Genomic DNA, 26,280 nt, shown 5'->3' on the forward strand with positions numbered 1-26,280 from the left:
ACTCAAAAAATACAGCATTTCAGATTTTATATAACAGCTTTATTATCAAATGGCAAGAGACACTTAGTAATGATGTCATGCAGGTATCACAAAAAAACTTCCAAAAGATAAACAGGTCACCTAACAGCTCAAAAATCCCTTGCAATTAAAAAACAAAGCTACATCTTTCTGATGTCCTGGTTTGTTTCATGGTAGCCACTGTTTTTCTGTCAAAATGTTATGGCTATCTCTTGGATCACTTGCTGGATTCCCTAAAGGAAAGAGGAGGCTAGTACAGTACCCCACAGCACAGTGCTTTTTTGCTTTCCACAAGGCCTGCCTTACTCTGCACAACACTGAGAAGTCCTCATGGGATAGGGAAGCACCTCAGGCTGCTGGCAGCTGAAGATAAATACAGAAGGGATGGGTTAAAAATGCTAAGGTTTTGAAAAAGAACCCTATTTTGAACCTTTTTAAGGTCTTAAGGCTTTTAGTTATTGTGATGAGAGGCCAGTCTCGTGGCTGAAACACAACAGGTCTTCAGTAACAAATCCTGATCCCATCTCCATAGAGAAACAGGACCAGTGAAAATGTCAAGTGATAGCAAGAGTCACGTTAGACTGAAAGAGAGTTCAGCTCCTTCTTTAGTGACAAGGTTCCACCAAAACATTGGCATGGGAGGGACGTTACAGCAGCTGCTGCAACTGACCAGGAATTGAGACAGCTTTTGAGAAAAGCCACTGTAAAATAAGTGGTAGGTAATTTATTCTGAGTTCATCTGCACGAGAAGTTAACTCTGCAGAAAAGCAGGCTGTAAATCCACAGCAGCTTCATACTCAGCAGTCCGGGGACACTTGCTCACACGGCTCAATTCACATCCAGGTTTGCTATGGAATAAATCCCCTGGGTAGAGGAGCTCTGGAGATTAGAATGGCAGCAATAAAAGGAATCATTGTTCAGTTTTAAATGCCAAAGTACACTTTTAGAGTAAATTCTAAATAACAAAAGAATTGCTGGAGCTGAATGATCTTACAATAAACTTGCAAACAGAACGGATATAAATTCCTTTATATACTTATGTAAAAAATAGCATTTACTGTGCAGCCTGGACTTAAATAAAAGACAAATGGTGTATCAATAATATTTACTATATATTTACAAGTAATACTGTGATGAAACGAAGCAGTCAATTAACATTATGTTACAAAAATGAATAAACCCTTTCAAGGTACCAGTCAGTACCTTTTACATTATCACATTGATGAACTGTTCTCTTACATCCTGAAGATCTATGATATGACCACGAGCTAACAGAGGACACAGACAAATAAACCCTGGACTGGAGCACATGCTGATGTGTTGAGTCCCTTTCCAGCCAGACACTGCAGGGGCATCAGCTTAAAGCACATGAGCAGCACTGGTTCCAGTCAGATGAAACAGCCACGTGCTCCTCAGCTCCTCGCTGCCCAGGGCCTTGTTTGATGGGGCTCCACTGACAACACAACAAACAAGCACAGGGAAGGTACCTTGTACCTTCCTGAGAGAATGCACAGACTGCTCCTGAAGGTGGGTCATGGCTGGCCACTGCCCCCATTTTTATATACACCGACACAAGAGCCTGCTGTTCCACGGTGCTCTGAACATTATTTGGGACCAGCTGTTTGACAGGAACTGCACCAGTTTGTGTACCTGACATTTCTTTCAGCTAATCAAGCTGCAATCAGAAAATTTATACTCTTTACATATTGCTTGAGAAATGGTAATATTACACTGCTTAAGCGTTTTTAAATCACTTGAAAACTGCAAATTTTATATAATCACACCGTCACTTTCTTAAGTTGGCAAGATAAATCTATGCAAGTGAAATATTGACAAAATAATCAACATTAAAAAATGAAAATTAGAACTTAAAAATCATCAGCCAGCCAAGATAAGAATTCTAAGCTGCTCCCTCCCTTCCTGTATCTGCTCCCAGAATAAAACTTTGCAGGGACCAAGAGGGAACAAAGTGACACTTTGCCTTTGTTAATCCAGTAAGTAAAGCAGATGTAGGTTCAAGTATTTAATTCCATACAGCACTAATAAATAGAAGTAAACAACCAGGATGAGAATAACATTGTAGTTAAAGTACTGCAAAGAACCCTTGTTTCTCAGTGAGCACCGTTGCATTATTTTGAAACTCCCCAAGGCAAAAAGGAAGGGAAATATTATTAGTGAGAAATGCTCTCAGACCAGATCACGTGCAAGCCTACAGAGAATGTTACAAAGTTGGACTGAATTGTTCAGGAGGTTTTCCTGCAAGTGTTAGAGAGCATCACCTGTAGTTTATGTCTACATCACAATTTTTGCTCTGCATGTAACTAGAGCAAAATGTTACATCTGTGTTCTCACCTCCCTCATCCTGAGGGCCACACACACACCATCCCAAAGTAAAACACTGCTGTTTGGTTACAAAACTATATGCAGTACATTTCTGAACACATTTCCTTCAGTTTAAGGCCATGTGTTCATTTAAAGACATTCTTGTCAATCACAAGCCTCCCCTATAATTGCTTAAGATCCAATAGAAAAGCAAATATACAAATATCAGAAGTGCTGATCCTGAGATGAAGTATGGGAAATTCTGGTCCAGTTTGATCCTTACTCAAACTTCTTTTTCAGCTTCTTCTGGAAGAGAGCTGGTAGGATGGAGAGGATGGCTAGAATCATGAGGACAAAAACAGAGTTCCAGGAAACAGCTTCCCCTGCTGTTGTAAGCTGGTACAGCGTTGTTCCTGCCTTAATGGCTACAAAAGACGGTGGTGCTACACCTGGAGCAAGGAAAGGATGAAAAAACATCTTGTTAGGGTAAAAAACCATTAAAAATCAGTCATCCAAATTTTAATACCAGAATGTTGAGATTTTGTTGTCTTGTACTTTTTCTTAGAGAGCGCAGTAAATACAGAATTTACAGATAAAAAACCTTTACCCAAAAAACTAGTTTTAAGGCATTCTTAATATTTTTAATACAAACTTATGTACAGGAGACTAAGCAAATAATCTCTGCTCTTTAGACTCTTTATAATTCAAGTTATCTTTTTACAAAGGAAAAATAACAAACTTTTAAATTAAGTTCATAAAGGAAAAATACCAGATTGTTTCCCAATCAGATTAAAAAGTATGTGCAAAAAAAGCTATAGTGTATACCTCTTCTGGCCACTCCAAAGTGTGGCTCACTAGCCACAATTCTTACCTAGAAAAGTGCCAATGAAAAACACTTTCAATGGCACGTTGATTACAGGAGATGTGATATTGATAAACCAGTTGGGGAGGAAAGGTGTTATTCTCAAAAATATTATGTAGTTAATGAGATGTTCTCTATGTCGTTCAACCTGCCAAAACAAAACCAAACAAACAAAACTTTGGTTAAAAAATCCCTGCCTTGAAAATAAACAGCCACAGAGGTTTCAAGAGATTTTTCCCCCTGTATTTTGTAGACATTTACACATTGCAAACATAAAAATCAGTTTAAAATGTGTGATGTGGGAAAGAGTGCCGAGTGAGTCACCTGTCAAATACACTGAGATCAGCCTGGAAATAGCTGTGTGTGGCAGAGCAGGGATGTGTCTGACTGACTCAGCCAACTCAAGCTGCAAAGGACTCACAGCCAGCCTCTCATCCCATTCCTAAAGCTTTACCAGGACTAGAAATGAAGTTTGCTCCTCAAGCCATTCTGTCCTAACTTGTGATCAAGCTTGAAACACAGCTACAATCCTCACCTGGAAACTCAGCCAGATCACTGCTCTGAACTTCACGAGGTGGCTGCTGCCAGCACAGCTCCAAAGCCTGTCTCCCCAGAGGTTACAGTGCCCAGCATGAACACTTACCCAGGAGCAACAGCAGCTCCAACTTCATTTACAGCCTTAATTATGCTCTCGGGTCTAGCCCAGCTCCTTGCACCAATGTACAACAAAGCCCCTTCTCCTTCCAGCCTGTCCCTGCACATCAGCCCTTTCAGAGAGCAAGTGCAACTGGAGCCAAGCTGCAAGGACAGCCAGCATCCACAATTCTGGCCTAGCCTGGCAGACCTGCACTAAGCTTAGGCCTCATACAGTCGAAAACAAACCTGGTCTGATTGCAATTCCACCTGAAATCTCACAGGGCAGCTCAGTCCAGTCACAACCTTGTTTTTCAGCTTTAGCCACATTTAGATTTTACTGTAACATTAAAATCAGGAGCACCGTGGGTTTTTTAAACCTTAACAAAAGACAATATTTAAATATTGATTAATGCTGCACATAAAATGTCTTAACCTCAATATGCAAGCATGATAAGCATGATACAGTCCAAAGAACCTGGAAACAGTGAGCTCTGAGCTGCACGTGCAATTTTAAATCACATAATCAGTTCCACTAATGGCAACAGTAACCATTTGCTACTCAGAATAGCCTCAAGATTATACTGCAATGTTAAGATTTACTTGGGTCAAGAGTCAAAATGGTACTATAAAATCTAACAAGGTCAGTTGTGCCAGACACAGCTCCTTATCTTATTCAATGAGGAACAAGTTTAAAGCATTTTTATGTGATTCAAAAAATCTTGAACAGAGTACATGTGCTTCATACTTGCAAAAAATAAAAATTTGTTGGAATGTTTCAGAGTATCAACTAAAGACACATAAGGTCAAGTACAACTCACACTGTATTTCTGTACTGCAGAACCTTTAGGTTAACCTCACAACCAAGACCTGCTGAAACTAATGTTACCAGATATTCTAAAATGTTTCTAAATGCTCCAACTACAATAACATGTTAAAATTAAGGTTTTTCAATCAGACATACAGCTACAGGCTCCTCCAACACAAAAATACAAACCCAGCTTTCATTAGTACTAATGCTTAGAGAGCAATTACTTGAAATTACCTGAAACTGAGAGGTTTCCTATTGACACTAAACAAACCAGGGGGGTGATCAGTTGCAAACTCTTCCTAGGTAAGAACACCTTTCTCATGGGAAATACCACAAAAATCAGGAATGTTTCCAGAATCCCTTCTGTGTAACTGGATACATGAGCACAAGACCTCCTAGTTTTTCCACACTATTCCATGACACATTCTGTACAGTAAGTTCCAGCATCTCTACAAACCTTACCTGTTCTGACCATTTCACTGCTTTTTCTGTTAAATATCTGTACACAACGGGACGCCCCACTAGGTATGACAGCATATAGCAGAATGAAGCTCCAAGTCCTGAGCACTGGAAAAAAACAACCAAAACCAGACAACAAATTACCAGAAACTCTACTCAATGTCAGCCTGGTGTCTGTGTTAACTGCACTGCCTGGCTGGAGCAGGTTTCCATGGAGCCCTCCATTAGGGCTCTCCCCCAGCAGCATGGACACACTCCCCAAGAATGCTGTTGACCCAAGACAGTTTATTTCCAAGGCATTTTGATCAATCTCAACACTCCAAGTAGACAACATTGATTACTTATCAGTTAATATTGAGTGCTTCTGCAGTTTTAAGAATTTGAAATGTGAAAGCTTTGCAAATAAGAGGCACAATGCCATTAAAGAAATTCCAACATAAAAGCTGAATAGGGTCCTCCCTACTTTCTCAATACTAAGGCTCATTATCACTGCATCCTTTGTCCATGACATATTTAAAGCTTGTTGATAACATACATTTCAAATGTTAAACTAAACTTCTTGCATATTTAAGCCAGTTTAAAAACAGATTTATCTTGCAGTGTGATAATAAAACCAGAGTAATTGTGTAGTGAAATTACAACTGGGTTCTGGCAGATGCTAAACAAATTTAGAGCATGGGAAACTCTGGCTGATTCACACTCCAATGCCTTCATTATTAAGAAAACCTGGAGTAACAGCTCAGTGTTTTGGATCACCACCCAGTGCTGCAGTGAATTTTGTGGGTAATGCCATCCCTGCAGCAGAGCTGAGTAAGAACTCAATAGTTCATCAGAAACTGAAGTGTATGCCAGTTTCAGACTGGTCATTTCCAACAGGAAGCTGCTCAGATGTGTGGTTGTATCCCAAATGGATAGAAATATATGACCCCACAAGCTACTTCCCATACTTACCAAACAAACAAGAAATAAGGCCAATGGAAAGGGATAAAGAAACCCTGACAGGATACTGAGGAATATAGACCCAGGAATAGCAAATGTTTGCAAGCTGGATGCATCTTAGTCAAGGAAAAACACATTTCTAAAAAGCTACGTGCTTCTTAGTTTTATAAGCAGTCAGGATACATTTTACAATTAGAAAAAGCATAAATAGGCAGGGCCTCTCAAGATTCTTTCTTCAAAAAACCTTTTGTGGAGTAGCACAAGAAGCTCAAGCACAGAGCAACAAGATGTAGCTCTTTCACCACACATACAAAGAATAAGTCACAAAGTAATAAAAGCTGAGTACATTTTTCTCTTTATCTGTGCTACAACTGCCACAGAGGATCTATTGTGACTTCCAGGAAACACATCCTTCTGAATTTTACCCTGCTGACTAGAGATGTGCAGATTCAGACATTCTCTCTGCAAAGTTCACAGGCCTGTCCAAGCCCATAAGCACAAGTTTCACAGAAGATTGAAATGTATGAAGGCAGCTATTACTTCCTTACAAATAGGCTTGGTGTGATCACTAACTACAATAGCTGATTGCTAATTTCAGTCAGGAATTTTTTAAAAGGCAAAAATTAGGTTTCTGCAGCATAAGCAAGCAGGTTGTTGGACTTAAGGCTTGCTAGGCATACTTGAGACTATGATGCCTTGCCCACTTTGGATAGAAAAGTTATAAAGCAAAAAACCCTGTACACTATTTTACTCAAGTTGAACTGACTGAAATATTAAAAAGCCCAATAATTTTCCTGAGTCCATTACAGCCAGGACAGCTTTTACTAAGCCATGTCAAGGTTCAGAGGTAACTGCACCATGCCTGGAAACTGACCACAGCCTGCTGTGCGACAGTAAAGGTCATCACATCTAGAACTGCTGGAGCAGCTCAAAAAAGAGCCAATTTATTCTACTCCCTGTTAATATATAAACCAACATTTTAATTTTCTTCCTAGATCTATAATTTGGGAAATATTAAATACTTTTTGTGGAATACTTGGAAAGAATGAGCTGAAGGATAATTACTAATGGCACGTTCAGTGCTGACTCTCCTGAGTTACAAAAGCCTCCTGCATTAAAACTGTGACACAAACCTCTTCTACAGCTTTAAAGTTATTAACCTTTAGTGAAGTGTTCCAGTTAAGAGTGTGCTTAATGATTAATTAATATATTCAGCACTCAGGAAAAAGAAGTCAACATAGAACATAGGTAGCCTTTCTGTCTCCCTGGACAGAAAGCACTTCAGAAATTTATCCCTCTAAAAGAAAACAGATTTGGTTTTGTGAATTTGGGCAGTGCAGAGATAAAAGATGGCTCAAAATACTTTTCTTCAGAAATACTGCTAAATATTCTATGAATTATCCTTATGTGGAACTTTGAATGTCTTAAGGAAGAGCAAAGCAGTAGTCTCAGTTTTCTTTTAGAACAAACAGTAATTTCTACCTCAAAAATCACTTTATTTTAGAAGTTATCTTAACGCTGAAGTAAGACCAAGCCAAATACAGAGTATACAGACCAAGTATACAAATATACTCTTGGAATAAATTTCCAAGAGTTTAAAATATTTTTGTCTCTTTGTAGACACTCCTAGGTATGTTAAACTTCACCCAGAGAGGACCAAGAATTAATCAAACTGTATTTTTCATTTTCAGAGAAGCATGACTACATCAAAACTGCCCTTTATATCAGAAAAAGGATACAAAACGTATGTGGCAAAATAAGCCACTAACACTTGAACGTAAAATGTGTCCTTGTATTTGGACAAGACTTTTCCCAAGGCCTTTGCATCATCCATATCTCTAGGAACCTTTATACATTCTCTTTCTTCTCTGAAGAGGGGGAAAAAAAAAAGCAGGAATGATGGAAATATAATCAAACAGTGTGGTACAATTACCTACTGAATACAGAGATAATTAGATACACTACAACACTAAATTACAGCTTCAGCAAACAAACCATGATTATTATTGTAATAATATTCTCAGATGAACAACCAGTATTTACAGTATGGTTTATATTAGAAAATCCCCAATTTTAGGTATTTGCAAGCTGGATTTTTTTATTCAGTACAATGATGTGCTTCTTTTCTAGGTTTTTTTCTTACCAAGTGCTGATGGAAAAGAAAAAATTGCGCAAACCAAACCTTGGCAAGCGAAAGCAGCCAACATTTCAGCCAAAACCAACTGCAGCTGCCTCAGTGCTGGGGCAGAGCAGTTGAAGTGCAGCAGGAGTGGCAGAACTTCACCTCACAAACAAATAAAGTTCTAAGGGCAAAACCTCATGTCACACCTTAATCTGGTGCAGCACACTTGAGTGTCTTTGCTCCCTTTGTATCAGGCTTAGGGATGGGCCATTGCAAACTGACCTTGTTGAGCAAGTTAATCAGACAGAAATTTAACTACTAAAAGTGAAAAAGAAAGCTGTCAGACAAGCAGGCTCCCACCTGTCAGCCTGCCTGCCATCCCAACACAATACTGGGTGCAACAAGGAGAAAAAGAGAAGGCAAAGTTTAGCTAGGAAGGAAGGATTTCCCCTTTTGGTGACAGCCTCCAGCTTCACCAAGGCACAGGGAAGTTTCAAGTGAGCTCAGGCTGAACCAAACACACTCTGGCTCTCAGCTGAAGGTCAGCTACCACTGATGCTGTGCTGGGGGTAACACCTCAGAACACGGGCTCTGCACTGTGCCCCAGAAACCCCACATCAAGAACAATTCTCTGAGTTTATGTCATATCCCCATGCAGCTCCTCTACAGTGTGATACTGAAAAGCAAATAAACTGATAAATTAAACTTGCATAACATACTTACTCACTAAGTTGTGGGAAATTTTTATATACCAGGAACATAAGGAAAGCAGCTGATAAGAAGATGGACACTAAAATAAGAAGTGACGTCCGAGCTGATCCACCTTCTGCAAGAGCTTTCCCTGAAATTGAACAGGAAACAAAGTTAGAAAAAAACCCAGCACTAGCAAAACAAATCAAGAAAAACCAATCCCTCGTGACTTACAACAGATTTCAAACTCATCCTTTAAAGGAATATTAAAGTAAACTCTCTGTGGACATCTTCCAACCAATGCTTTCAATAGCACACATTGCTCACATTCCCTGGAAGCTTTCAAACAACTTTGAAGTTTTTGTGCTGGAAAACATCCCACAGAAGTCACCTTCTATGACCCATAACAACTTAGGCCTCAGTTAATAAATACATTTGTAAAGAGAAAAAACAGAGTTAAACAACGTAAGCCATACATATGTTTTCTTTTTTGCCAGAAATCTTCTGCCAGTCTAATTAACTAGAGAGTCAATTTGAAGTTAAATCTCCAGGATGTAAAATGTAACTTAAAAACCTGCTCACTAACAGATTTTGGGGTTTTTTTACCCCTCTAATTTAAGACTACCAGATACAGCCAGTTAGGTGAGACACACTCATTAGGAGGAAACCTACATAAACACACACATGCCTGTGATATAAAGTGCTAGTCTTGGGAATTACACATATTTTACACTCATGTGGATATATATATAAGTATACATAAGTGTTTATTAGCCTTTAAGTCCTGTGTAGTGGAAGCAATGGGAGTACATTAAGTGACACAATGACATTTTGGGCCTCTGCTGTATTTTAGATTTTTATCAAAATGACCACGTTCATGTAATACATTGATTAACACAAATGTAACTACACACATAAAGAACGTAGAACTGAAATGAGCACCACACCGGGCAGTGTACGTGTGCCTGTACTAACTCACTCTCTCCTGAGGCGCTTTGAGGCTCACCCAGCTTCACACCCAGGGTCACCTGGGGAGCACACAAAGAGCCGAGGCTGTGCTTTCCCTCGCAGATGCCGCTGGCACAACTACAATGCCAACACACAGCCACTCAAGTGGGTCACGCTGACTCCTCACTGTTGTGAAACGCCGCGGCTGGATGACGAAACCGCTGGGCGAGCTGGCAATTTTATCGGCTCTAAGGCTTTTTTAGGTTTAAGGTCAGCGCGACCCCACAGGTGTGCACTGGGTCAGCCGAGGCCAAAGGCAGCATCCACAAGGCAATTACAGCCAGGGAATCACAGGGCTGCCAGGGACCACAGTGGTCACCGTGTCACCTCGCAGCTCAGGCAGGGCCATGCCAGGAACAGGACTGCAGCCACACGGCTCCGGGTATCGCCACCGAGGGACACTCCTCACCTGCCCCGGGCAACCGCGGGGATCCTGACAACACCTTCTCCAAGGAGCAAAATACATTATAGATAAATAAATAAATAAATAAATAAATAAATACTTATAGGGCAAAAAAGGAAAACTCAGCCCACTGCGCTTTCTGCCGCTTCCACTTTTTCTACTTCAGGCGTGCCGGTAGTGGAATAACACCGACAGACACACACAGACATACAGACATGGAACCACGCGTCTTCCCTCACGGGGAAAGGGAAGGGGTCGCTGCCCCATTTCGGCCGCCGAGGGGCGGGAGCCGCCTCACCCCACACGCGCCGAGAGGGGCCCGGCCCGGCCGCCCCAGCGCCGCGCGGGACGGGGCCGGTGCCCGAGGCGCCCAGAGGCACCGGCACAGCACCGGGCACCGTCCCGGGCACCGACACCCCACCGGGCACCGTCCCATGCCAGGGCGAGGTCAGCCCCGCTCCCGCCGCCCCGAGCCCCCGGCACCTTCCAGAAGCTGCCGCTGGTGCCTGGCGCTCTCCGCCGCCGCCTGGCAAGGCCCGCGCTCCGCCACCCTTCGCTGCGCCATGGCTCTGCGGCGCCCCGGGGCCCGGCGAGTCAGGGCCGGGGCAGGCCTCGGCGGCACCGGGAGCCGCGGGCAGCAGGAGGCGGGACCGGCAGCACCGGGAGCCGCGGGCAGGAGGAGGAGGAGAAGGAGGAGGAGGCGGGACCGGCCGCTCCGCCTCTCCTCACCCCACCGGGTCGCGGCCGCGCTCCCGCCCCCGCCGCCGCACGGCGCATGCGCTTTTCTCGGGGCATTACGGCTCTGCTGTGGGGTGCGGGAGCGCGTGCTGGGCGCTGCGTCCTTGAAAGGCGGTGGCGGTTGGCGGCGGTAATTACGGTAACGCCGGCGTTGGGCGTGCCCGCGCGGTATGTACGGTAACGGCCGTGCGCTCACTACTGGTAAATACGGCACCCGGCTCCTCGGCCTGGCTGCGGGGAATTCACATAAACCACATAAATCACATAAATCACAGGATCAGTTAGGCTGGGAAAGGCCCCTGAGATCATCGAGTCCGCCCTATGACCGAACTAGACCATGGCACTGAGTGCCACGTCCAGGTTCCTTGAACACCTGCAGGGACGGTGACTCCGCCACGTCCGCGGGCGGTCGTTCCACCTCTTCTGTGAAGAGATTCCTCCTGTTGTCCAACCTGAACCTCCCCTGGCACACGCGGAGGAGTTCTATAGGCTGTGTTCTCTTGTCCCGTCGCTGGCTGCCTGGGAGAACCCGACCCTCCCCGGCTACACCCTCCTTTCGGGAATTGCAGAGCCACAGTCCCGCCTGAGCCTCCTTTTCTCCCGGCTCCCAGCTCCCTCAGCCGCTCCCCGCAGGACTTGTGCTCCTGACCCTTCCCCAGCTCCGTTTCCCTTCTCTGGACACGTTGCCACAGGGCAGCGGGATAAAGCCCGTCTGCGAGCCCGTTTTCCTCGGCTTTACATGTAAATGGCTTTACACCAGCGAGGGGAACGGGATGTCCCCTCAGGGAGCGGGAGGCGGGAGCCCCTGGCGCCTCTGGCGCTGGAGCAGTGCCGGGCTGCCAGGAAAAGGGGAACCTTATTGCGTTCGCTCCTCTCGTTCGAAAAGAAAGCCGGGAAGAAGGAAAATTCCTCTATCAGCCCTCACGTCCGTTCCTGTCAGTGAGAACGCTTGACAGGAAAGCCAGAGGGGCACGTTCGCAGATTCCGTGCCCTTCCCGCCGAGTGTGACCTCGGAGCGCCTTTTCCTCCGCGACCTTCTGGCAGCGGGAGATCCCGGAAGGTTCCAAGTGCCCGGGCAGCACAGAGTGTTACAGGGAGGGTTCTCCAGCGGGAACACCGAGAGCACTGACCCCGCGGACAGCACACATTGCACAACCCCTGGGCACACGGGTTGCCCGGTGGAGCTACTGAGAGCCCCCCGTCTCTTTTCCAGCTCTATCTGCTAATAAATGTCCAACCTGTCCTCAGGGCCTTCTGGAAAGGAAGCCTGGGAGAGCTGGACGCGCAGATTTAACTTCAGCCTCCTTTGTGTGATTACTCCACCTTTACACCATGACTGAACAGCTCTTAAACTGCAGGTACAGGGCGTGGCAGATCGGTTGTGTCACAGCAGTGGTATTTACAGGTTGTGTTTCCCGAGATCACAGATGTTTCCAAAGCCATGAGGGAGATGCAGGTCAGCACACAGCAGGGCTTTATTGCTACATGTACAAAACTCGCTGGTGTTACAGGAAGTTGATGATTCATTTAAGATCTAAATAGTTTAATATGCTATTACCCAAGTACAGCCCCTGCCAAATCCAGTGGCAGGAAATAATCCAAGCTATAAATTGTGGTCAGATTCCATATGAACCTATCATTTACTCAGAATTTAATTCTTTTAGAATCAAATTATTTTAAATTATTTCATTAAATCATGTAATTAGCTCTTTTAATATTTGCAATTGATAATCTAGGAAGTTAGTGCCCTGAGAAGCCAGTTAGGTCTATGAACTTGCTGCTGTGGGCATTGATGCCAGATGAGGGAGTCCTTTGTTTTTTCAAACCCTATCACTAGAAAATTGTACATACTAGCAAGATGGGAATTGCTGACACTGTAGAAAATTGAACTTTCCCCCCTATTGTAAATGCACATCATGTTTGTCATCTCTTTTTGGTTATTACTTCTGAAACTCCAGGTGAAATGATTCAAACACTGTGACTTCTTTCCTCTCTGACTAAGCATCAAATAGATACTAAACTGAAGAATGCTGGAAGCAAAATATGAAAGCAGATTATTATGCAGAGGAATCTTTACCAAGTCATTCTGAAACAGAAGAGGAAAGGTGCAGACTGAAAGATATAAATAAAATAAGTACCACAATTTAAAACTGTAGATGCTAAACGCTGCAAGGGCCATCTCTCATTTTGGTGGATTGTTCATTCAGTGGGGTATCAATCCCAGTTTGGTGTGGTTGTTGTTCAGGAGCCACTCAGAGCCAAGGAGCTGGGCAGAGCCTGCTCCAGGGGATGTCTGATTTCTAATTAACCTGCTCTGTATTGTGTAGCCCCAGTGTGTGACCCAGCTGCAGGTGAACTGACACACAGACCAATAAACTTCTGATTCTTGCTGAATTCTCTGCAGTTCCCCTGTACAAGACACCACTGTCAAACCCCCAACAAGCAATTTCAACAATATACATTTGCTCCGTGTTTCCCCTTCCATTTAGTAGGAAGCACATGGCCTGCACATTATTCCCAGGATGCTGATTCTGCAGTAAGCTCACTGTGTTAGTATATGTCTCATTAAAAATAGAGAAGATAACTCTAATCACCTCACTTTTAGGGAGCTCCAGCTCTCTGAATTGCTGCCAGAGTGAAATTTAAGGATTCATTAGCTAGGGCACTTTGCAGTTGATATGTACTGCACAAATTATATTTGTTAGACTGAATTACCAGCAGACTTTTAAACTGTTCTTCACTGTTCTTGGTTCCCCTTGCTGGGGGGTACTGCTGGTGTGAATGTGTTGTCTGTTCCACTAAACTTTGAAATTATCAGTGGTATTTAGTATGTGCTGATAATTTGAATAGTCCTCTGCAAAGATGTCCACACCTAACAAATGTCAGCAGAACCTCTGCACTCACTCAGGAAAGAAAAATAAGACATGTCTGGGGAATGTTCTTTAGGGCTCACTCTGTAAATAAAATAATTCAGGAACTCTATTTAGAAGGTTAAGTTAGAATTACTTACTGGAAAGAAGGCAAAGAATGAAAGATACTGCCATAGGCCACATCCTGTATGTGTTCAGAGGACAAAGAGTTTTGGTAGCTGGAGCTCAGTGAGTATCAAGGAAATTTTTGACACATGGTTGAGATCAGCCCTGCCAGGAACATCTTCACAGCACACCGGGAAGCATAGCTAGGGACTGAAAACAGATTTACTGTCATGTGTATAAAGCATCTCCTATATACAATGTATAGCTTAAAAACCAGCACAAAACCTGCCCTGTCTTTGGAGCAGCCCCACCTGGCAGGGAACACACACTGCAGAATGCTTCGTCCAGCAGAGGAATGAGAGAAGGACTCCAGTCTCCAGCTGGAGTTTGCTCAGTGATTTACCAGTGGGAGCAGCACTCTCTCTCTGTACTTCCAGGCTAGAGACTGAATGGGCCAAAAGCTTTATATGAAATGGTTTTTGGAAAATACACCTTAAACTCAGAGTATGAGTTCTTTCAAGGTATCTGTGAACCAAAAAGAAAAATGTTTTTCTGACCTGCTGGAAAGTAACAAAAGAGATTGACATCTATCAGGGCAGCAGCTAAGCAGTCAGCTCCATGAAGTCACTTCCTTCTGTGGGTGGCTGGATGAAATGCTTCATTTTTGTCAGATTGAAAGAGTTGTGTTTCCTCAGCACAGAAACTTGTGTTTGCCTCTTTTCTAAATCACTCCTAGATGGGCTGATAGCGCCCATGTCACATGGCTGAGGCACTGACACTGCTGATGCTTTGTGGACTGAGAATTGTCAGCAAGAGGAAGGAGGATGAGAGAATGAGAGTGATCCTGCTCCTGAGAGCTTCTGGCTGAAAATAATAAAAACCAGAAACATTAATCAACAAGCAAAAAATACATATAATTTCTTCAGAAGTGCAGATTCAGAACCCTCTTTTCCCCCTATTACTGTCTTATTTTTGACCAACACAAAGCAAACTGCATTAACATTTTTATTTTGTATAAATATAGCAAGAAATTAAACCTCAAACATTTATTGTCATTCTATATAAATTGTAATTTAAATCAAATAAACCTCTGTGCTTGGAAGGGAGCTTGTGTTTTTTACTGAGCTCAAACTTTGATCAGTTATGGTGAGGAGTCTGAGGGTGTAACTGGAGAATAACCAGTTGCACAGGAGACAACTCGGGGTAGGATGCAAATGCGCTGATGAAAACGAATAAAAAATGTCACCAACAAGTGAGATAAATATAAATGAGCACTTATTTGTAGCTATTTGTGTGAATGAAGGATTAAAAATTTCTTGGAGACTAAAGAAGAGTTAATGAAAGCTTTTATTTAAAAGTCAGTGCTCAAGGACAGAAGCTGAAAAAATTACTAAACAGCAAGTGAGAATAGAACTTGTATGCATTAAAATGAGTTGAATCTGAGCTCAGGGATCATAAGTGTACAGGTTTGTTTCTCTCCTGGTATTTTTTAATAGAAAGTATGTTTCTTAAGTCCTATTGTCCATTTTATGTACATTTTGGCTACATTCTGCACATATGTACAGACAGTACATGTGCATGTACAAAGTGCAGATTTTTAATTGTGTGCACCTATTTTCACTACTGCTTAATGACCTAGGAACACAGTGAAACAGATAGCTATGATGTTTCTATTCCAAGTGGTAAAAATAAGAGCTAGATTCTCAATACTGATGCACCTCTTGTTCCTAATTAATAGTCAATAAATCCTCTTTAACAGCCAGCTTCTCTTTTTTTTGCCTATTGCATATGTCAGTGGAGTACATGAACTGGGAAAGAAACTTTTCTGGGCAGTCTGCTCATATCCTCTACTTTAATGCAAAAACCAGGAATTAAAGGTTCTTTTGTCTTCCTGCAAATTAGGAGTGAAACATACCCTGTAATAAGCTTATGCCACCCCAACTGAGGAACATGAAAGGTCTGTCAGGTTCCTTAAATGTAATTCCAACTTTCAGAGACCTTATTTCTTATTCTATTTTTTCCCCCAGCCTTGGAAAGCACTTTCTCTAAAAAGTCATATTTCTTATTAAAAATGCCAGTAAAAGAGGGAGTTCTTATCACAGTACAAGGAATCTCAGGTGTCCTCCTGGCAGTAATAACCAAGTTAGTGTTTGTAACAGGAGGATTGATGAACAATCAATCACCTTATCCCAGCTTTTAGTCCAACCTACAGCATCTGAGTTCTGGGAATGGGTTCAGGCAGCAAATACGTTGAAGAACTCAGACAACGTCAACTCTTTAAGACAGGTAGCAAAGGAAGCAAAAATATTTCCAAAGCAACAAAATATTCCTGGCACCTTATTCTAGCTCAGAGTCTCTTTCAAAGCTCTTGGGGGTACCTGTGGAGAACAGCAGAGCCCACACAGAGCAGAGCAGAAGAGAGCATGGCAGGGGAGGCCAAAAGGGAGGCAGCAGGAGAGCAGAGGGGGATGTGGAGCTGCAGGGAGAGTCCTTGCTTGACTCAAAAGCAGCTGCACAAGGCTTCAGCCATGCAGCTCTGCTCTGCAGCTGAGGTATTTATAAGCTGGTGTTTATTGCTTGTGATAACAGTCACAGTCAGAAATTTCTGTGTAGGGAAGGCACAGGCCCTTATCCCGAGATACACCCATTAGTCATGATTCATATTTAATGCTAGGGTAGGATTAAATGTAATGATCAGATTTATGCCCTGTCTGAAGCTGAGTTTATGCTAACATAGCTGAAAATTCAAATATTCCTGCTAAAAGGAATATGCTCCTTCAAGGATTCCTTCTAATCTATGGCAGTGATGTAGCTGGACATATCTGTCTGGAGGGCAAAAGCTTCCAAATATAAGTTATTCATGCTGATAAAAACACTACCTTTAATTTGATCAGAGACCCATTTAAATTTTTCATTAGATGCTCCTACAGATGTGGAATTCAAGTTTCAGCTCAGTTAACCCAAAGACTTGTGGTCTGGAGAATCAGCTTCAGGCCACCTCCCAGTGTTGAACACATGCTGGGGTGTGTAGCTTGGACCATGTTTGATCTGCTGGAGCAATGACAGAAATTAATGCTGCAGAGTGCAATCCAGTGGGTTTTTCAAGCTGCTTTTTCTACTGTCCTCAAAAGGCCCAAGTGGAACCTCCTGCTGGAACTCATCAGGACCTGAATGATCTCCTCTTGGTGCTAGGTTCTTAAAAATATCATTGCAACTGTCTATTGACATTTCCTTTCTGCATTTTGTTTGTTGACTGTAAGTAGTCTGCACGGTGATAAAGAAAGCTCCCTTTTATTTTAATTTGCCCTGATTTGAGGTCCTAACTCTGTCCCCCAATTTTAAGAAATAAGCTAGGTGAGGAAAGGATGGGCACTGGTTTAATCAACCTTCTTCCCACACTGACAGTTTGAAGTGCTGCTGCTTTTCATGTTGCTTCTGAATCTCTTCTTATCATCAATGAACCCAAAATTATAGCAGTTGGTCAGTCCAAGCTTTCACTGCTTGTGCTCACAAACACAGTTGCTTTTGTTGCTGAAGAGGATCCTTGATTTTGATAGAAAAATTCATCTATCTTAAAGGAGTAAGAAAGGAAAAATTTTGGACCTTTGGAAGTGCAGAGCAGCAAATATTTGGGAGAAAAGTGACATAACACTTGATAAACACTTGATTCAGGGAGAAAATGTGGAACAATGAGTCTGATGGGGAAAGAAAGATGGGGAAGTGTGTTCAGGTAATATGGGAGTGTGAAACAGGTTGTAGAAGAAACCAGAGTAAAGAAAAAGGCAAAGTAGAAAAATTCAGCATTACTTTAAAAAAAAGCAAAACTTCCAGAGAAAAAGTTTAGAACTTCTAAACATTTCCCATATTGTAAGGACTTCTTGCAACCTTCAGATAAATTGCATGAATTGCATTTGAAACTAGAAAGGAAGAAGTTTTTTTTCCTGTAACAATGCATTTCACAATGCAAATTGACAATTTAAAAATGCATGGTCTAATCACAATACGTGCAAATGTCACGGTGTATTTTCATCTAGATTGCTTTTTCTGTGAGGTACAAAATGTCTGCAGTGAGAGTGCTCAGTGTTGTCCTGATCTGACCTCTGAGGTCTAAGTGCTTGCAGAAAACAGCCATAAAGAGTGGGCAATGAGCAGTTCACAAGGAACAAACTCCTGCTGTATGCAGCCACACCCACAGTTAGTTTTTAAGAAATGTATTCAGGTCATCATTAAACCAGTAGTCTGCAACGGAAGATAATTAAAATTCAGAGCAATATCAGGATGGTGGAAACGTGATTTAATGGAAACATTTTAGAAAAGCTGCCAACATTCAGAGAAACTATTTGCTGTATGTGTATTCCTTAGGGAAATTATTAAATTAATTGAAAAAGCTATAATATGACTGATAGCACTTACTATCATACTAAATGAGCACCACAAAATCAATTGTTAATCAGGATTAGGGATTAAATGGGACAGTCTGATACGAATCGACTCTTTTCACCTAAAGGCAGTGGTGTGAATGAAACCATTTCAATTTGGAACATTATGCACCCAGTCCTAGACAAGTGTCCTGTCAGATACCTTGGCTGAATGCAGAAATCCTGATCTACAAATATCAATAAAGAAATGTGCATGTTTTCTACTGCATGAAGTAGTAATTCCCTTTTGCCTATGGATAAACCACAGGATCAGCTTTTTTGGCCTCTTCCCTGCAACAAAATTGGCTAATGAAAACGAAAAGAAAATAAATGTCAGGTGCTTGAGTAAGACATTATTAACAAATATGATGTAATAATTTCTGAATGAGTAAGACTAACATGGAGAAAATAAAAGGAGCCCACAGGAAGACTGATAGGTGAGGTTATAATAACCACAAGAAGCTGGGTGCCATTATTCTGTAGAAATCCTTACTGAAGCTGAACCAGCATGTTTGATTTTTGTGTGGAATTACTTGCTGTACTGGCAATACTATACCATCCAAATGCTTTAATAAACTCTAACCTTGATTTAGTTATAGCAGTTAATGATTTTACCTTGCCAACCTGACAATGTATGAAAATCCGTTTCACATTCTGAGGTGAGGAATCCCTTCAGCTCAGGAAAGGCCAGGAGTGGAACAGAGGAATGCTGGCAAGCAGGGGCCAAAGATTACGAGGAGTGGCCAGAGGAAGCTGACACAGCTCCTTGCTCTCCTGAGAACATGACGTTATCCTGCATGCATCATTCATGAGCCTGCCAAAGGTGAAATGAGGGGCAAGCATTTCCCACCTTGTTGCTTCACAAAACACCTGGAAAAGACACAGGGCCTTGTTCAGACAAAGACATGGACAGGGACGATACATTTCTCGTGCTCCCTGCCTTGCCTTGCTGCTGCAGGTACTGGAATTTTAATCCAGTGCCACAGGAGCCACAGGAGCGGGGATTTGTGAGCAGCTGCTCCAGCTGTTCCACCTCTTGCTCTGTATAAACAATTGGTGGTGCACCCACAGCCAGCAGGAAACACAGACCTGTGCACAGCTGGAGCATTATCAGCTTCATCACTTGTTTTCATACCTGTATTTCTTTAGCAATTTACACAAAGGTCAGCATAAGCCCTATGTTTGCACATTCCAGCATTGTGACTGCTTTTGTTACATTACATATAATGAATTGTATAGCTTTGCAAGGAATAACAACTGTGAGTGTCCCAATAAAAGTGCTAATCTGATAACCTCTTAAATAGAAGAAAATGAAGATAATTTTGTTTTATAAAAATGTATTTTCAATACACTCAAATTCTGTTATTTATCTTTATCTAGGATATCTCCATGTTTGCCAACCCTAATTTTGTTATTTTTGACTCCTTTAAAATAAGCACCTATCTAAGACTTATGATTTATAGAAATATTTCTAATGGCAAAGTAATTTCATAAAAATTTAAAGTAGTTTAATGAAATGTCATTTATTTTAAAAAAGTATCAAAAGTTATGATTCACTTAATGCATCAGGAATCAAACAGGAAAGCATATTTATTTTAGTACTTTTACATACTTCTGCTGGCTTATTTGCTGCTCACAAAGTCTGTATCTCATCTCAGTTTTTCCCCCAGTGAGCTGTGAGCACTTCCTTGTGTGGCCCTGGGTCTTTCTTTTATGCCTCCTTTACTGAGCTCCCTCTCAGCACACAGAGAATTCACCCTGCCTCAGTCAGCCTCCTCCCCTTGCAGCCAGGCCCAAGAACCACACTGGGCTCTGCAGCTCCAGTTCTTCACCTCTTCTGCTAACACAGCTGTGATTACCTCAGCTGTATATTCTGCAAAGCCACCAAAGTGGTTTTACACTTTTCCTGCATAAATTACTCCTTTTCTATCTCTCTGCCCACCTTGTGCTGTGCAGAAATCCAGAAACTTTACTCTCTGAGTACTTTGCTTTGTCTCCTCAAGTTTAGAAAGGACACAGGGAAAGGCAGATGGGAAAAGATGGAAAAGAGAAAGGAATAATGTACCATGCCAGCACAACCAAAAAGTGTTTTCTTTTTTGTAATAAATCCCAAATATACAGTTAAGGCTGTGGTCATCACCAGAGGTCAATAATTTTTACTGATCCAAAATGCCTCACAGGCTCCTGAGGAGCCACGCTGGCACAGCTCCCAAACACAGGTGAGTCCTGGAGGCACTGCCTGGAGTTGTGTGACTGGCATGAGTTCACAAACTGAACGCTGTGCTGCTAGATTACTGAAATTCTTAATGTCTGTTTGTAGCTCCTTGCATATGAAAAGCTCTCCCTAGGTGCTGAGAACTTATTCTGAGTGAATTTTTAATATAATGAAATCCTGTTCTACTGTACTCGTTATTGAATCAATCTAAATGGAAGCAGGATAGGATTATAAAGACTAAAATTATTCTAAACAGAACTCTCTGTCTTATTAAATTGAATGAAATATTGTAGCTTGATAACTTGCATAACCCTCACACACATATTTAATTATACAATTAAAGTTAGAGCTTAAATATTCTTTTTTACTCTTCAGAAGTTCTGGAAATTTTTGCCTGTTCCACAGCTTGAGTATTTTCACAATTCTTTCTGAACAATTCCAGTTTATTGTTGCATCTTGGCTGTAAAAACTGCATTAGAAAGCTTGTGTTTTAAAAATCAACAACTGCTTGAACCCTAATTCATAGATATACACCCCTTAAATTTTCTTTCCATTTGCTTCCACAAAATGTGAAGTCAACATTACATTGGATTCACAGTTGTCCATTTGAGCAACCATAAAAAAAAATAAATAAGCTTGGAGTCCTATTTAAGGAACAGTAAGGAAAGGACATATCTATTTCCTTGCAAAAACAAAATCAACCAACTCCCATCAAGCATTTAAAGAGATATTCTTGGAGAACACCATGATCACAGGCATTATTCTGAGGTCTCACTGTACTTCTGTGATCCTCAGAGTTTTCATTGAGTTTTCATTTAAAACAGTATAACCAATTCCACTGATGCCTTTGTAACTTCTGTGCCTGTGCAACTGTATCAAAAGTGTGAAGGAAAAAAAAAGCATGAATTATGAGTGTCATCTTAATGCCACAAATACCAGTTGCTGTCTGCTGCTTATCTCCCCAGGGTGTCACCAAGCCACCACTGTGCAGCTCTGTAAGTGGCATTTTCCCTCAGGGCTGTGAAATATAAATATACAGGGTGGGAAACAGAGCAAGAGGGAGGAGGAGGAGTGGAACAGCCGCAGGTCACAGACACTCCTGCTCCTCTGTCTGTCACACAGGGCCTGAAGCAGGCTGTGGGCTGCATTAGCTGGACTTCCACACAGTGCAAACCCAGCCTCCAGGAGCAGACAGATCTAACCTGACAGCAAACAGCAAAATCCAAAACACTGTGCAGTTGTTCATCACATTATCCAGTCCAACATCCTGCTCAAGTTTTATGCACATGTTTTTTATTAAAGCCCGAATCTTGTTGGTTTGACTGAAGCACAGCTTGTGTTTTCACTAAAACATATCTTCCAGAACTGCACCCAGGCTCACTTGGAGAAAAGAAAGTACCAATTAGTGCCACTGGGAATTTTCTTCTGTGACTGTCTAGTTTCACCTGTTAGACATTTGCTCCTCTTACAACTTTATTGATTAAAGAGATGTTCAGCACCCACCATTGTCTTCCTGATCTTTCTCTTTTTTCCTCACCTTGCTGTCCAGAGTTAACTGATAAAAGTAAGAACTGACGAGGGACTCCTGCATCTTTGAAGAGATGTTTATTAACAAGATGTCCAGTTTTTCTGATCTCAGAAGAATCACACATCAGAGATTTCTGTATTTCCTGGTTTTGTTAGTTTGTTGGGGTGTTTTTATTTTTTTTTAGCAAACTATTGATCTAGAGCTCTAAGAAAGCTCTTATCTCCTTGACATTTACTCAGGACCTTAATAACCCTGGCTGAATTACAGCCACTGTTTCCTTGCTGCTCCATCTCAGTGTTGCTACTCCCGCTGTTCCACTTGCAGACACTTCCACCAGCTAATGGCTGAATCTTCTTTTCAGCACCTGTCCCCTGGGGAACCTGTTTGGATACAGGGTTCAGCATCTGCTCCAGCCTTGCTATCTGGCTGGAGGGGGTGGGGATGGCTCCTGGGGTTTTTGGTGGGGTGAAGCAAGGAGCCTTCCTCACTAAAAAAATGCTGAAAAAATTTCAGCAAAGTTCTCCTTGGGGGTAAAGCCAACTCCCGCCTTTAAAGGAGATTAAAGGGAGCTGTGAAACCATGAGCTGGGCATGCAGTGGCATCCTGCTCCTTGGGCCAGAGCCAGCCGCAGATCAGGGACTCTGCAAGGAACCACCCTTACTCTGCCTGCTAAATATCTGTTTCACCTCAGCACAATTGGAGTGACAAACAGCAACCCAGACTCCTCCCATCTTTTGTCTTAAACCTAACTGGACATTTCAAGTAGGTCTCAGACAGATGAGGAGAATAAACTCTTCATCTCAAACAACTTTTGGGGGTATTTCATGCATTGCAATTTGTAAATACTTAAAAACCACAAATGCTGGTGTTTTTCTCTAGCAATGGACATCCAAACCTTTCCACCAGAGGGAGGGACAAACCGCTTCCCACTCCCCCTCTTCAGACAGCTGGTGTCAACTCAAAAATTGTGGTTTTTCCACAACATCCTCCTGGTAGCTCATGCCAACCTGCATGCCCATGGTATCCCTGATCCTTCCAATTTTTCATTTTCTGTTTTTTTATGTGTAATTTCACATTTGGCTTGTTAAAGTGCATTTCTGTTTCTTTTTCAAGTTATGCTCCTGTCCCATCCACATAGGATTGTTTTGCTAATCTTACATCATTCTCACAATGATTTGCAGTGTATTTTGTATTTATTTCAAAACTATAAATGTATCAAATAGAGTCTGCTAGTGGTATCAGTAGAAATCCAGTAGAAATTGGCCCTTTAAATAATCACTCTTCACTTACCACCTTTTAACTGAGAATTGCAATTTAGCCAGTCCTCAATCCCTTCAGTGTGTGCTCAGGATCATAGCCTACTATGATATTTTAAAGCAAAGAAAGGTACTTATTTTGTACTGTTTCCCTAGCCAAACCAGAGAACTTCTCAAACAATCACATTTGTTTGACAATTTTACACCAAAATATGGTGACTAGCATGTTTCATTTTGTAGTTTCATATTTTAATCCCATTTCAGCTTTAAAAGAAAGATTAATAGAAACAGTTATTTCCAAACTTGGCACATCAGCACAATATTGCTGTGCATACCTTTTTTTCCTGTTGCCATCTTTGATTTAGCAGAAGTAGTTCCACAATAACTTTGGGTGCTGATGGTTCATCCACTCATTCCTGTCCAAACTCCCTTTGGATCTGTAGGGCTGGTTAAGTACCTTCATGTGCAAGTATTTTTTTTTCCCAAATCCCGGGTTGACATTTGGAATGCTGTTGATGCAGGAATATGCTCTGCATAGCTGGAGTTAATTTGGCTGCTGTCAAATCTGTTCCAGCACAGAACAGCCGATAGCAGCCTTTATCACTTACTGTCTTTGGGTTTTTTGTTTTGGTTTTTTTTTGGAATATGTAGATGGCATAAAAATTTATGCACAATGCTTCAGCAACATCTGGTAAATGCATCCAAACATGGTGATCTTTGATAGCTGTGCTGTCTTTACATGTGATTTCTGGCTTTTCACTGACAGTAGAGAGAGACTGGTATCCCAGAAAGGCACACAGGCCAAGCAGTTCCACAGTCAGCTCCAAGGAGCACTTTACTTTATTAAAGCTGACAAACACTGTCTTTGTTATTGCTCCAGCTTTCCAGGGAAAGTACACATGACTGCAAACCCCAAGACAGACAGTCTAGGAGAGCATGTTTATCTTCAGGAGTAATTGAGACCGATTTGCATCCAATATTTGAGGCCTGTGCAATACCACATTGCCCTTTCTGAGATAATTTGAGAGGCTCTGCTCTCCCACAGCAGCCTGAGGTTGTCCTTAAGCATTCCTGCACAACAGAGAACAGTTCTGGGCAGCTAATCCCTGCTGCAGCACGTACGCTTCTTTTTGTTCTCTTCTGAGACCAAGAATTTGATGAGGCTTATCTGGCTAAAGGATGTACTTCTTTCCTATATTAACTCTTGTGATTTGAAATTTGACTTCAAAATTAAATTTTTCTACCAACTCATCTGGTTGCATCTTGCGAGATATTGATTCATGTCCCCTTTGTTTGCTAAATAGATTTGGCCAAAGTCCTCACTAATTGCTGCGCTGTCATGGGTGTGAAGTCTTTTTTGTTCTGCTAATACTGTTCAAGGAAAGTATCTGATGGAAGTGGGTATATTTGTTTAATCAAAACTTCAGCATTAAGGATGCCACAGCTCACCAGTCCCTTGTAATTTGAAGTCATTTGCCACCTCTTAGGCTGCTCCACTCAAACTGCTGGTGTGCCAGTTTCCGTCCAGCTTTACCATTTCATCTCTCTCTAACACTGCACTACCCACAGCAAATGCGATGTTCGGATTTGTGAAAAAGTCTGTTTTAACCTCATAGACGTTTCCTCTTAAATTTGGCTTCCTGTGGACATGAAATGTCCATCTTGACTGAGTCCTGCATTTATTGTTTTCTGTGAGTCATTTATGCAATTAATGTTGCTGTGAAGCTAGCATTTGCTATTACCCCTGGGCAAGTACAAACGTCCTGGACAATGCCAACATTCCTGGACATACAAGGTTTGCTTTTGCAGAGTACTCAGGGTGGACAATTGCTTACACATTCTTCTGCACAACTTTTTTTTTTTGTCCTCCTCACTTCTGTACCCAAAGAGGAGCAGCTCTGGCACGAGGCACAGCACCTTTGCTGAGGACGGCTCCCAGCCCATTGTTCTTGTCTTTGCAGCATTTCACATCTGTATCTCTGACACAGAGCATCATGCACAACCAGCACGTCACCTCTGCCCTTTGAAGTACTTATTTTTATTTTTAGAAAAGATACATTCTGTTTCATAAGTTGTTGGATCAGCTTAGCGCCCTGGCTGGGGGCAGGATTGCTTTGCTCCTTTGATACAAAGAGATTTGAGCTTGTTATCTGTGCTGTGACACAAAAGCAGGGAAAAAACTTTGTTGCAGCATTTTGTAATGGTATTGAATTTACAGTATTTCACTTTTTTTTTTAACATTTTGTGCAACATCTAGAATTGGAGTATGACTGCAGATCTGGGCAACTCATAAAAGAACAGCATATGACATCATGTCCCAAAATTATGCCACATTGCTACTTTGGTCATCTGGGCCCATATGTCTCCTGTGCTTACTTAGCAAGGCAGACATTCACTGCTGCTTCACAGTTTAGTTTCATAAATTGGTTGCTCATTTTCACACTTGTAATAAGAAAAAGCTACATAGTGTAAATAATAATTTTTAGCATAATGTAAAAAAAAAAAAAAACAACAAAAAAACACAAACCCCAAAACAACAACAAACCAGTGGCATGAGAAACTGAGAACCCCGGGTTTTAGTCCAGTGACAATCATTAAAAAATCACTAATTTGGGAAAATTACATACAAAAGCAAGTCTGTTATGCTGTTCCATATATGCAAAGACAGTCTAGAGAAGCCCAGATTTCCTGAAACTGTTCAACTTAACTGTAAAGAGATAGTGCACTTTATCAACTTTCTAAATTGTATCACTTTTAAATTTTCTTATTTTCTGTATTGCATTTCTGCTTTTCTCTTTGCTATGTGCCTACATTTCAGAGTCATTCCAGGATGAGGTGTTTGTGAAAAATTTTTTTTGATGCTTTTATCAGACTGTTCAATAA

The 26,280-nt window shown here is 41.8% G+C and overlaps 1 protein-coding gene and 1 long non-coding RNA gene across 5 annotated transcripts; one reads left to right on the forward strand and one right to left on the reverse strand.

Moving 5' to 3' along the window:
• Positions 1 to 17: 17 nt before the first annotated feature.
• Positions 18 to 25,528, reverse strand: TMEM41B (transmembrane protein 41B). 4 transcript variants are annotated; one of them, XM_064425480.1, is made up of 10 exons: positions 23,733 to 25,528; positions 19,014 to 19,268; positions 16,860 to 17,028; positions 14,016 to 14,844; positions 8,890 to 9,007; positions 7,784 to 7,912; positions 6,057 to 6,150; positions 5,109 to 5,213; positions 3,212 to 3,350; positions 18 to 2,789 (listed from the first exon to the last, which is right to left on the reverse strand). In XM_064425480.1, exons 4-10 carry the CDS (start codon positions 14,056 to 14,058, stop codon positions 2,620 to 2,622), a joined length of 798 nt encoding a protein of 265 aa, XP_064281550.1. In that variant the 5' UTR covers positions 14,059 to 14,844; positions 16,860 to 17,028; positions 19,014 to 19,268; positions 23,733 to 25,528; the 3' UTR covers positions 18 to 2,619. The 4 variants fall into 4 exon arrangements, with proteins under 4 accessions (XP_064281550.1, XP_064281551.1, XP_064281549.1 ...); XM_064425481.1 differs by lacking the exon at positions 23,733 to 25,528 and having other exon boundaries at positions 19,014 to 19,584; XM_064425479.1 differs by lacking the exons at positions 16,860 to 17,028; positions 23,733 to 25,528 and having other exon boundaries at positions 19,014 to 19,266.
• Positions 2,694 to 8,377, forward strand: LOC135303543 (uncharacterized). The gene is made up of 2 exons (XR_010365021.1): positions 2,694 to 2,826; positions 8,175 to 8,377. It is a non-coding gene; the product is annotated as an uncharacterized LOC135303543 (long non-coding RNA).
• Positions 25,529 to 26,280: the final 752 nt, after the last annotated feature.

Source organism: Passer domesticus, chromosome 6, assembly GCF_036417665.1.
Source record: "Passer domesticus isolate bPasDom1 chromosome 6, bPasDom1.hap1, whole genome shotgun sequence".
In the NCBI taxonomy this organism is placed as follows: domain Eukaryota; kingdom Metazoa; phylum Chordata; class Aves; order Passeriformes; family Passeridae; genus Passer; species Passer domesticus.